Source organism: Bos indicus, chromosome 13 (genome assembly GCF_029378745.1).
Source record: "Bos indicus isolate NIAB-ARS_2022 breed Sahiwal x Tharparkar chromosome 13, NIAB-ARS_B.indTharparkar_mat_pri_1.0, whole genome shotgun sequence".
NCBI classification, from domain to species: Eukaryota; Metazoa; Chordata; class Mammalia; order Artiodactyla; family Bovidae; genus Bos; species Bos indicus.
The window spans coordinates 26157816-26170854 of NC_091772.1; the positions used below are offsets into that span (position 1 = coordinate 26157816).

General features: G+C 37.5%; 1 protein-coding gene across 1 annotated transcript in view; it reads left to right on the forward strand.

Moving 5' to 3' along the window:
• The window catches only part of GPR158 (G protein-coupled receptor 158), a 301001-nt gene that overhangs the window by 165874 nt on the left and 122088 nt on the right, over nucleotides 1–13039 (forward strand). The window contains exon 4 of the mRNA XM_019972812.2: nucleotides 3997–4220. Within this exon, the coding sequence (XP_019828371.2) occupies nucleotides 3997–4220 (224 nt within the window). The remainder of the gene's footprint in view (nucleotides 1–3996; nucleotides 4221–13039) is intronic.

Here is a 13039-nt window from a genome sequence, read left to right on the forward strand (position 1 = left end):
AGTTTTCTGTGATTAAAGATTTTGTGTGGCAATAACACTGGCATGTCCTGGGAGACTTCCCTGTCTGCATTCCTTCTCTTGGCTCTAAACACTGTCTAAATTCCTGTAACCTTTGTATCTTTATCTTCCTTCTAGACCTTTCTTCCAAATTCCAAACCCAATATAGCAAGATATGTACTTAACATTATCACCTGGGTCTCTAGTAGATATTTTCACACTGAAATGTCAAGTTTGAACTTGCCGTCTTCTCCAAAGACTGGCCCACAACCATTCTTCTCCATGTTGGTTGGTAGCAACTTCCTCCATCCACTAGTTCATACCAGACACCTGGGAATCACTCCAGATTCTTTTCTTTCTCTTTCATTCCATAGCCGGCTCATCAGAAAATTTTGTTGATTCATTTGAATCAACATTCATTTGAATCCATTTGAATCCAGCTAGCTTTCACTGTTGCACTGTGGCCCCAGCAGCTGTCAAGTTTCACCTGGATTATTCTCAACAGCTGCTGCTAAGTCACTTCTGTTGTGTCCGACTCTGTGCGACCCCATAGACGGCAGCCCACCAGGCTTCCCCGTCCCTGGGATTCTCCAGGCAAGAACACTGGAGTGGGTTGCCATTTCCTTCTCTGATGCATGAAAGTGAAAAGTGAAAGTGAAGTTGCTCAGTCGTGTCTGACTCTTAGCGACCCCATGGACTGCAGCCTACCAGGCTCCTCCGCCCATGGGATTTTCCCGGCAAGAGTACTGGAGTGGGTTGCCATTTCCTTCTCCGGGATTATTCTCAACAGCTTCTTATAAATCTCCCCACTTCTACCCTTACCTGCTGCAGTATATTCTTCATAATCAAAGTAATCCTTTGACAACGTAAGGTGTATCGTGTCACTTACCTCTCAGAACCCTGCCATGGCTCTCTGTTTTACTGAGGGAAGAATCCAGGCCTTTACAGTGGCCCAGGGTGCCATGTATGATCTGGACCTGTTACTTCTCTGACTTTGCCTTCCACCACACTGCCCTACACTCAATCTGCTCCAGTGACCCCAGATTCTTTGTACTTCCTTCTATGTGCCAGGTATGCACCCCCCTCAGGATCTTTGTACTGGCTACAGGTCAGAGTAGCTAACTCCCTTACCTCTTTCAAGTCTTTGCTCAGATATCACCTATAGAATGAGGTCTATCCTAACCACTTAATTTAAAATTGTAATTCTCACTCTGGCATGTCTGATTGCCCTGACCTTGTTCCACTCATTTTTCCTTTCTGCACTTCTCACTTGATGTGGGTGTATGTGTTTTAATATTATTCAAACTTTATTTATTTATTTAAATGGAAGTATAGATGCTATCCAATATTACATATTACAGGTGTATAAAATAGTGATTTGCAATTTTTTAAGATTATGTTCTGTTTATAGTTATTATAAAATATTGGCTCTATCGGCACCGCTCAGTTTTAACAGACTAAATTACTTACTTGTTTTGTTGATTGCTTGTGTCTGTTTGCTCTGCAAGACCAATTTTTTTTTTTATTCAATGGAACATTTATTGAAACTATATTCTATTTTTATCATATATTTATTCTTTCGGCTCTGACAACCTAATTTCAGTCTCTGCCACTGTCTGGAAACTACTGTCTTAAAGGTCAATGAAGGATCCAGTAATCATTAAACTTCATAGTCTTCCCTCAGGTGTCCTCTCTGATCACATTCCAGCATGTTCCAGTAAATCCATTTTCTCCTATGACATTGTGAAAACTTCTGCCTGTTTAGATTCTCCCTCTTTGAAATCCTTAATAAATAGTTTGTCTACCCCCAGAGCTCTCTGTGGGTTCTTTCACTGACATTGATTCTTCTCCCAGACTCTAGTCTTGCATTATTTCTCACTTCTTGTTGTATATTTCTCCTGAACAAGGAGTTGGACATCAAATTTAACCTGTCTGCAATGGAGCTTATTCCCACTGACTGCCTCCGTATCTCAGTTCTTTCTTGTAACCTGCTTGTTTTTGAGCAGTAATGCCTTTCTTTAAAACATCAATGGATTCCTAATTTCTCTTTGCATCTCCCAGATTTGGAGAAGAAGAGAAAGCCAGGCATTGTGATTTACATACATTATTGCATTTAATACCACAGCAATTCATATTTCATACAGAAATAAGCTAAGACCCAAAGTGGTCAGGTGAGTTGCCTAATGTCTCAGAGCTGTCTAGAAATGGGAGCCTTATCTGCTGGATGCTGACATTCATACACTTTTCACTGTGTAACAGAGTGAAGAGTTTTAAGCAGTAGTATATCCTGCACCAACAAAAAAATATTCAATTACGTCTGCTATTGTGAAGAAATGAAGACAAAAATATATTTTATAAAGATTGTGAACCTTCAGCAGGAGTCCAGTGGTCATGTATGGATGTGAGAGTTGGACCATAAAGAAAGCTAAACACCGAAAAATTGATCCTTTTGAACTGTGGTGTTGGAGAAGACTCTTGAGAGTCCCTTGGACTACAAGGAGAACAAACCAGTCCATCCTAAAGGAAATCAGTCCTGACTATTTATTGGAAGGACTGATACTAAAGCTCTAATACTTTGGCCACCTGATGTGAAGAACTGATTCATTTGAAAAGGCCCTGATGCTGGGAAAGATTGAAGGCAGGAGAAGGGGACAACAGAGGATGAGATGGTTGGATGGCATCACTGACTTGATGGACATGAGTTTGAGCATGCTCCAGGAGTTGGTGAGGGACAGGGAAGCCTGGTGTGCTTCAGTCCATGGGGTTGCAAAGAGACACAACTGAATGATTGATCTGAACTGAACAGGAGTTGAAAGTAATAAAGATTTTCTGTTAAACTTTGTGTTTTTAAAATTCTGTTAACCAGAACAAATTTTGCAAATTCCTCAGTCAGTCAAAGTTGTGTTTGTGTTATATACTAAACTGAATACATATTCACGTCTTTCATGTTGACGTCAGGATTGGAAATAGGTTTGAGGATTTTTAAGTGTATATTATTAACTGCATATTTGTCAGCACTAAATGGTGGCTCAGTGGGTAAAGAATCCACCTGCAGCACAGGAGACCTGAGACACGGTTTCATTCCCTGAGTTGGGAAGGCCCCCTGGAGGAGGGCATGGCAATCCACTTCAGTATTCTTGCCTGGAGAATCCCATGGACAGAGGAACCTGGAAGACTATAGTCTATGGGGTCACAAAGAGTTGGCCATGACTGAAGTGACGGAGCATTGCCAACTCAACATTTAGAGAGAATTCTTACTTCTTGGGCTTCAGGGCTAAGTTAAGTTTGATAACCAAGACATAAGAATCCCAAACTAAAGGTAGATCAGTAACAGCAGTTAGTTAATAGTGTGGAAATGTCCTATGGGTGTGCAGAGTGGGAAATTACACGATAGCCTGTAAGTATGGACTGTCCTCTGGGCAGAGGATGCAGCATCATTAGGCAATTGCACACTGAACAACTGTCGATTAAGTGCCATTTTATCCAATTTAGACCTAATGAACTTGGTGGATGAAATCCCTGCTGGATTAAAGAGCAGTCAAAGCCTCATTTTAGATTCTGTGCCATCTAGGTCAAGAGGTTCCAAAAGTGTTGTGTATATTTACTTGGTACAGGAATGATACAACTTTTTCATCCTTTTTTTTTTTTCTGGTTAATTCTTTAGCAAATATTTATAGAATATGATTTGTGACCATAGGGAGTTTCCATTAGGGAGTGGAAGATAGTGAAATAAAGACAGAAAACTGTTCCCTGCCTCTGAGGAGATTTAGTTCCATTTTTGCTAATTTTCCTCAATTGCTCCAAATGACATTTTTTTTTTAAATCAAAAGGATGAAAAGAATTTTGTTTGAGTCTAAAAGCAAAGTAACTCTCTGAGCAAGAAGGTTGAAAAAAGGTTTTTAGTTAGAGGGAAAAGGAATGAAGAAGGGAGGATGTGTTTTGATTCTGTCTCACCTGCTTCCAAGGTGCAGTGACACTGGTTTTATTTGGAAATTTCAGGAAGGGGTCCGGATCACCATTTTGTAGAAAGTGCCAAGGATGTGTCAGAAGAAGTCCACGTCTGCCTGCCATGCAGCGAGGGCTGCCCCTACTGTGCTGACGACAGCCCCTGCTTTGTCCAGGAAGACAAGTACTTGCGACTGGCTATCATCTCCTTTCAAGCCCTGTGTATGCTGCTGGACTTCCTGAGCATGCTGGTGGTCTACCGCTTTCGCAAAGCCAAGGTAAACCCAGGTACCCTGGTTATGATCTTCCTTTTTATTATGAACTGACCTCTTCTTAGGCAAATAGAGTTGTTCCAAATCCTAATCGCTTCTCTATTAAGCCAAAGTCTTTCTATAATACAACTAGAGTATGAAAGTTATATTCCTTAGCTTCTCAGGAGAAACAGGAATTGAAAAATACGAAACTTTATTATGACAATTTCTTCTGCAGAATGTTTCTCCCTGTTTAGCCTGAAGCCCAAAAACCTCAAAAGATTCTTTTATATCATCTCTTTGGCTTCTTGAAGAATTTCTTTAGCCAGTTCCCAACATAGCATTAATTTTTTTCATGTGTAGAAAGCTTTATGATATTTATTGCTTTTCACGGATAAGTGTGCAGGCTCTAAAACCAGATTATTTAGTCTCGTTATGAGTATCTTAAGTTCAATGAGGTTTGCTCCTGCCTAACGTATCAACTCTAGTTGGTAGGTACCAGCAATCATTGGTCAAAGGTTATTTAACATTGTATCATTTTAAACACAAACTAGATTCTGCTATGTTTTTGGTCGAGGCTGATAATACAACACCACAGAGTAAATTAACTTTCTGTGGACAAACATTTAAGGAAATAATTATATGTATTTGTCCTGGGTTAAAGAATAAATCTGTCAATAAACTGTGAGTGATTTTGAGCTCAGCAAGTTCTTCTAAAGCAGTGGCAATTTTTAAAATAGTATTTTAAATATCCTGAATATTAAATATTTAGAAATGATCGGGTTTTTTTTTTACCAAATATTATGACAAGTCCCATCTTTTCCTATTAGCTATTCTGAAGAGAGAACATAGCCTCTTACAGCTTAATAATGTGAAGTGTTAGTACAATTTATTTTTGAGTGAAAATTTCTAAGAAAAAAGGTATACCGGAAGGTACAACAGCTTATTCCACTTCTGAAAATAATCTTTTGCTTGATTTATTCTTAGTACTATTTTAACATGTTTTGTTTGAGCTCAGTGGTTTGGAAAAAATAGTGATAGTCATTTTTTAAAGGGAACATAGTACAGTTTATATTTTCCCTTCCAGTCCTGCAATAATGTCTTTTTTTAAATTAGAAATTAATTGACAAGTGATTTTATAAGTGCTCATTTTTGGTTTGGAAAATTAGATGTTTTAATGTAGAATGTGGCTGAAATTCTACTAGGCTAATTATGATGTTCTAATGCCTATTTTGGTAAGAAAAGGAGCAGTGTATTATTTTTTTATTGTAAAATACACATAACATAAAATTTACCATCTTTAACTGTACAATTAAGTGGCATTAAATACATTCACATCACTGTGCAGTCATCACCACTATTCATTTCCAGAACCTCTGCATCATCCCAAACCAAACTCTGAAACCATTAAACAACTCCCTGTTCTCCTAATCCCTGGTAACCTTTATTCTACTTTCTGTCTCTATAAATGTGTCTTTTCAGAGTACCTCGGATAAGTGGACTTTTATACTATTTGTCTTTTCGTGTTTGGCTTATTTCACCTAGCATATTTATCTATGTTGTAGTGTGTATCAGAACTTCATTTCTTTTGGTGGTTTAGTTGCTAAGTCATGCCCAACTCTTGCCACCCCATGGACTGTAGCCCATCAGGCTCCTCTGTCCATGGCATTTTCCAGTCAAGAATACTGGAGTGAGTTGCCATTTCTTTCTCCAGGGAATCTTCCCTGACCCAGGGATTGAACCCATGTCTCCTGCATTGCAGGCAGATTCTTTATTGTCTGAGCCACCTAGTGCTTTTTTCTTTTCATTGATGAATAATATTGGAAAAGACCCTGATGCTGGGAAAGATTGAGGGCAAAAGAAGGGGGCAGCAGAGCATGAGATGGTTAGATAGCATCATTGACTCAATGGACATGAATTTGAGCAAACTCCAGTAGATAGTGGAGGACAGAGGAGCCTGGTGTGTTACAGTCCATGGGGTTGCAACTATTTTCCACAGAGGCCAGACAACTTGATATTTTCACCAACAGTTCATGAGGGTTCCAATTCCTTTGCATCCTCACCAGCACTTACTATTTTTTTTTTTTTTCTATTGTTTGCTTGTTTTATAATAACCATCCTAATCAATCTGAAGTGAATTCTCATTGTAGTTTTGATTTGCATTTTCCTACAGGTTAGTGGCAGTCTAGCATTTTTTCATGTGCTTTTTGGTATATCTTCTTTGCAGAAATGTCTATTTGAGTCTTCTGCTCACTTTTGAATTGGTTGGTTGTTCATTGCTGAGTTGTAGGAGTTCTTCATGTATTCTGAATATTACACTTATCACATAGATGCCTTGCAAACATTTTCTTCCATCCCATGGGTTATCTTTTACCTCTCCTTTGATGCCTAAAAGTTTTAAGTTCTAATGGACTCTAATTACCTATGTTTTCTTTGATTGCCTGTACTTTTGGTGTCATATCTGAGAAATCATTCCCAAAGCCAGTGTTATGAAGCTTTCCTGCTGTGTTTTCTTGTAGGGATTTTATCATTTTAGGCCTTACATTTAGATTTCAATCCAGATTTAGTTAATTTTTGTATTTGTTGTAAGTTAAGGGCCCAACTTCCTTCTTTTGCATTTGAATACCTAATTTTCTCAGCACTGTTTGTTGAAGAGAATATCTTTTCCCCATTTGTGGTCCTGGCACTTTGATGAAAGATCACTTGACCACACACATGTGAGTTTATTTCTGGACTCTCAAGTCTGTTCCATTTGATCTATGCCTTTATGTAAGGACTATACTATTTTGATTACTGTAACTTTGTAGTAAGTTTTGAAATTAGGATGTGTAAAGCCTCCAAATTTGTTCTTTTCAAGGTCATTTTTGAGTCTCATGAGATTCCATCTGAATTTTAGGATATGTTTTTCTGTCAAAACGTTACTGGAATTTTTTAGTAGGGAGTGCATTGAATCTGTAAATTCCTTTGGCTAGATTGTCATCTTAACTGTATTAAGTCTTTCAATCCGTGAGCACAGGATGTCTTTATATTTATTCATGTATTCCTTCCTTTCTTTCAGCAGTGTTTTGTAATTTTCAAACTTTTGTCTCCCTTATATGTCACTTTTTACAAATTGATTTTATGATTCGTATTGTCTCAATTATATGGATACTCTCATATATTATCTTTTATAATCTGAATTAATAACAAGTCTGTGGTTTTCCTTTTATGCTTAGCTCTTTTGTGTATTTCATTTTCTCTGACATCTATGGAAGGGAGGTGTAGCATAATACATGAAAAAGAATAGAATGGTTCGATGTTAAGAACCAGTATCTTCAGTGCAGCTGGCTATAGGGATTTTATAGAAGTTCCACAGTTTTCTGAAAACTTCTATAAATTTTTCCAAGAAAAATTTACAAAAATTTACAAAATTTTCTTCTGAAACTTTGTTCTAATACTGGCCAGCTTTTACACTGAACATAAGATGATGTTATGTATTTTCATCGGTTTATTATAGATAATATTTCCCTCTGTTTCCGTTTTCCTGAGGTCTACAATGTTGAGCTTGACTCTTACCAGACATTTTAATTCTATTGAACTCTTAAAATATCACACAATATCACGTTTATTTTCACTCTCCTTTATTGAATATAAATGAGAAATTTGGTTCTTTTATTTTTCACTCCACTTTTCTGAATGTAAATGAGAAATTTGGCACTTTTATTTTTCCTCATTTCCCCCATCCCATTTTACTACATTTAATCTATAATTCGTTTCAGTCAATTTTCAATAAAAGTCGTCATTAGTTTCAAAGGGAAAGCAGTTCTTTAATATAGTTTGGCTCTCACTGCATTTAGATTTATGATTTGGACTTCTTCCAAATGTTTATTTGGTTTAGTAGCTCATCATAAGACCTTTCAAAATGTGATTTTTTTGCCTTTGAGTTCTAACTTTGACTCATCTTTTATCATTATTAAATATCTGTATCTTCAAGTTTATTCAGAAAAGGGTAACTTTGTACCTATGTTTTATCTGACCCACCCACCAACTGTGGCTTTTACATGACAACACCTTTGTTAGGGAAGAACTTGGGGATTATATATTTTTCAGAGTTCCATTATTGCTTCCATTGCTTCGTATATCTTTTAGAACTGAACATTTTTGACAGTTTTCAGGATTGCCCACTTTTTGTCTTTTATGGAACAAAATCTCCCATCTGAATGCTTACTGACTTCTTTCTTTACTTTTACCATCATAATATGTTCTTCTTCATTGAGTTTGCAAAAAATATGATCCTTACTCTTAGATTTCATACTGAGCTTTCTTCTGATATTGGGAAATCTCTTCTGTGTTAATTCTTATATTATCTCTGCTGCTCTAGTTCTTCTAGGCTTCTCTTTTAGGACTTCCTGTTAAGTATAGGTTGGGTCTCCAGGCTTTTTTTGTTTTTTTCATATTCTCACTGTATTATCTTTTAAATATTTCCTTGTGTTTTAAGAAGCTTCTAAGTTTGTCTTCTGCTTCACTCTTTCAGATTTCAGCACTGTCAAAGCTGCTGTCCTTACCTTCATGATATTCTAAAATCCAGCAACTGGTTTTAATCTCTGTAAAGTTGTTCCTTGTGTTTTATCTCCCTTTTTATATTGCAAAGGTTTTGGGTCAAAAAGTTTGAGTTAAAATCCTAGGGCTTTCGTTTTCTAGTTGTGTAACCCTAAGGTTACATGTTATGTACCTAACCAGCAATCATTCTCTCTAAATGGCTTTTATCTCATGTAAAATGGGGACACTCAAGAGTTTGGAAAACAACAGCAATAATGTATATACTCTAAAATCTAGCATGATTCATGTAGTAAGCCATTTGGGGGGGTGGGGACTGAATCTACAAATAGGAACCTTATCACACTAGCTCCTGTGAGGTGAATTTTTTTATGTCTTACTTGTATATAAGGACCCATTCATTGAAAGAATTTCTCAGCCATTCCAAGAGTTACCAAAAGGCAAAAGTATCACAACGTTTAATTTCACAGTTTTGTTCTTATAGAAGGTGAGAATATAAGAAGTAATCATTTGTACTGAAATGTTTGATTTTATAATATGATGCCTGATATTATTTACATATTTTTTTCTTTCCATGAGTATATTTAAGTATATATATGAAGAAACTTGAAGCGCTAGGCTTGAAAATTAGAGATGTATAATCATGCTTGCTTTCTTTCCTTTTTGATGGGGACCATTTTTAAAGCCTTTATTGAATTTGTTACAATACTGCTTCTGTTTTATGTTTTGGATTTTGGGCCACCAAGGTATGCAGGACCTTAACTCCCCAACCAGGGGTCAAACCCACACCCCTTACATTGGAAAGTGAAGTCTTAAGCATTGGAATGCCAGGAAATCCCTAATCATGATTTCTGAATTAACTTTCAAATGATCTTCCTTAGGACATAAGAAGCCTGAAGGCCCAGCCCCAGGCTTATAATCAGGTGCAGGGCAGAGTGTGACCGAGGAAGCCTGCCCTAAGCCGCCCTATTCCAAACATCACAGCCACTGTGCCCAAATTGCTGGTGCTTCACGTGTTTTAGTCTTGAAAACTTTCCAGCTTTCCAGGAAGCTTCGAAGCCTTCCTATTTAAAATACAGATACTGTTTAAGTAGGATTAGTCATCATTCTAATGATGAGTGGGACTTGAGCTAAAACACGATTGCCACCTTCCAGCAGTTTATTGGAGAACTGTTAAAAAGGGTTCGGAGGCAGCAAATGGATTTATTCTGCAAACTGATTGCTTTATTGGCTAACTTTAGCAGCCATAGGTATTATCAGGGAAACTAATGACATAAGTAGCACATATCTTCTCTCCTTGACTAGGAGTTTCAGGCTCAGGGGACAAGTGAAGGAAAAAACCTACTGATGCTGGAGGGCCTTTGCGGGAAGCATGGCTATAAAACTGTTTTGTCTAAGGATTTGTCTAAGGATTTTGTCTCACTTCTTAAAGAATTCTATCAAAGTTCAGGATTTCTACAGATGATGAACTGTTCTATCTATCCAAGATATAATGAGTTTACTAAGAGTTATCCCATTCCATAATTTACTAGCCAGTCCTCCAGTAGTTTGAACTTGACACAGTCTAAAATGTATTTTGACAGATTCTTTTCCCTAAATATTTAAAGGCAAGTGCATTTCAAATAAAATATAATACTTTCAACTCCTATTCGTTTTTACTTTTCTTCTGACAAGTATGTGTGGTGTATATTAATAAAAGTGCCAGAAGAAATTTGATCTTAAAAAATTATGGCCTTCATCTCAGCATACAGCATGCATCCCCTAGTGTACCTGTTAACAAGAAAATGTTTTATGAGCTCCGAGTAGAGCTGAGTCTCCCTGCTTGAGTTTAGAGATTCAAATCTTTTCTTCCTCTTGTTACTATGGAAATTATTTAACTCACTTATAGATTACCTTTCCTTAAAGCTACTTTTGTTAGCAGTAAAGAATGTCTACTTTTCCTGGTCACTAGGATTTTGAATTGTAAAGGGTGAACTTTAGGACTAAGTATAACATTAAATAATTAAAACAAAATTAAAGAACAAATTGGAGAAAAGTGTTTTGGTATGATATGATGGCACAAAGGATTAATGTTCTCACTCTAAGAACAGATAAAACTCTCTAAAGAATCAATATGAAATAGAAAAATATCCAATAGAAAAATTGGCAAAAAATATCCATCAGCAATTTATAAAACAACATAAAAATATATTGTCTATAACCGTGAGTAATAAGGAAATACAAATTCAAACAATGACATATACATATATAACAATAAGTCCCTATGTTGGTAAAATGTTAGAAATTAAGTGTTCCAGTACATTGTTGATGGTTGTGTAAATTGGTAGAAACTTTTGGATGAGATTTGGGGTGTTGTTTAATAAACATAAAATGCACAAGTTTCAATTCGAGAACTCTGTACTGAAGAAATCATGTAGATGCATCAGTTCAGTTCAGCTAAGTCTCTCAGTTGTGTCTAACTCTTTGCAACCCCATGAATCACAGCACGCCAGGCCTCCCTGTCCATCACCAACTCCCAGAGTTCACTTAAATTCATATCCATTGAGTCGGTGATGCCATCCAGCCATCTCATCCTCTGTCATCCCCTTCTCCTCCTGCCCCCAATCCCTCCCAGCATCAGAGTCTTTTCCAATGAGTCAACTCTTCGCATGAGGTCGCCAAAGTATTGAGGTTTCAGCTTCAGCATCAGTCCTTCCAATGAACATCCAGGACTGATCTCCTTTAGGATGGACTGATTGGATCTCCTTACAGTCCAAGGGACTCTCAAGAGTCTTTTCCAACACCACAGTTCAAAAGCATCAATTCTTTGGCACTCAGCTTTCTTCACAGTCCAACTCTTACATCCATACATGACCACTGGAAAAACCGTAGCCTTGACTAGATGCACCTTTGTTGGCAAAGTCATATCTCTGCTTTTGAATATGCTATCTAGGTTGGTCATAACTTTCTTCCAAGGAGTAAGCGTGTTTTCATTTCATGGCTGCAGTCACCATCTGCAGTGATTTTGGAGCCCCCAAAAATAAAGTCTTCCACTGTTTCCCCATCTATTTTCCATGAAGTGATGGGACCAGATGCCATGCTCTTCGTTTTCTGAATGTTGAGCTTTAAGCCAACTTTTTCACTCTCCACTTTCACTTTCCTCAAGAGGCTTTTTAGTTCCTCTTCACTTTCTGCCATAAGGGTGGTGTCATCTGCATATCTGAGGTTATTGATATTTCTCCCGGCAATCTTGATTCCAGCTTGTGCTTCTTCCAGTCCAGCATTTCTCATGAGGTACTCTGCATATAAGTTAAATAAGCAGGATGACAATATACAGTCTTGATGTACTCCTTTTCCTATTTGGAACCAGTCTGTTGTTCCATGTCCAGTTCTAACTGTTGCTTCCTGACCTACATATAGGTTTCTCAAGAGGCAGGTCAGGTGGTCTGGTATTCCTATCTCTTTCAGAATTTTCCACAGTTTCTTGTGATCCACACAGTCGAAGGCTTTGGCATAGTCAATAAAGCAGAAATAGATGTTTTTCTGGAACTCTCTTGCTTTTTCCATGATCCAGCAGATGTTGGCAATTTGGTCTCTGGTTCCTCTGCCTTTTATAAAACCAGCTTGAACATCTGGAAGTTTACGGTTCACATACTGCTGAAGCCTGGCTTGGAGAATTTTGAACATTACTTTACTAGCGTGTGAAATGAGTGTAATTGTGCGGTAGTTTGAGCATTCTTTGGCATTGCCTTTCTTTGGGATTGGAATGAAAACTCTTTTCCAGTCCTGTGGCCACTGTTGAGTTTTCCAAATTTGCTGGCATATTGAGTGTAGCACTTTCACAGTATCATCTTTCAGGATTTGAAATAGCTCAACTGGAATTCCATCACCTCCACTAGCTTTGTTTGTAATGATGCTTTCTAAGGTGCACTTGACTTCACATTCCAGGATGTCTGGCTCTAGGTGAGTGATCACACCATCATGATAGAAGCAAGGTCCAATGCTGTAAAGAGCAATATTGCATAGGAACCTGGAATGTCAGGTCCATGAATCAAGGCAAATTGGAAGTGGTCAAACAGGAGATGGCAAGAGTGAACATCTACATTCTAGTAATCAGCAAACTAAAATTGACTGAAATGGGTGAATTTAACTCAGATGACTATTATATCTACTACTGTGGGCAGGAATCCCTTAGAAGAAATGGAGTAGCCATCATGGTCAACAAAAGAGTCTGAAATACAGTACTTGCATGCAATCTCAAAAATGACAGAATGATCTCTGTTCATTTCCAAGACAAACCATTCAATATCACGGTAATCCAAGCCTATGCC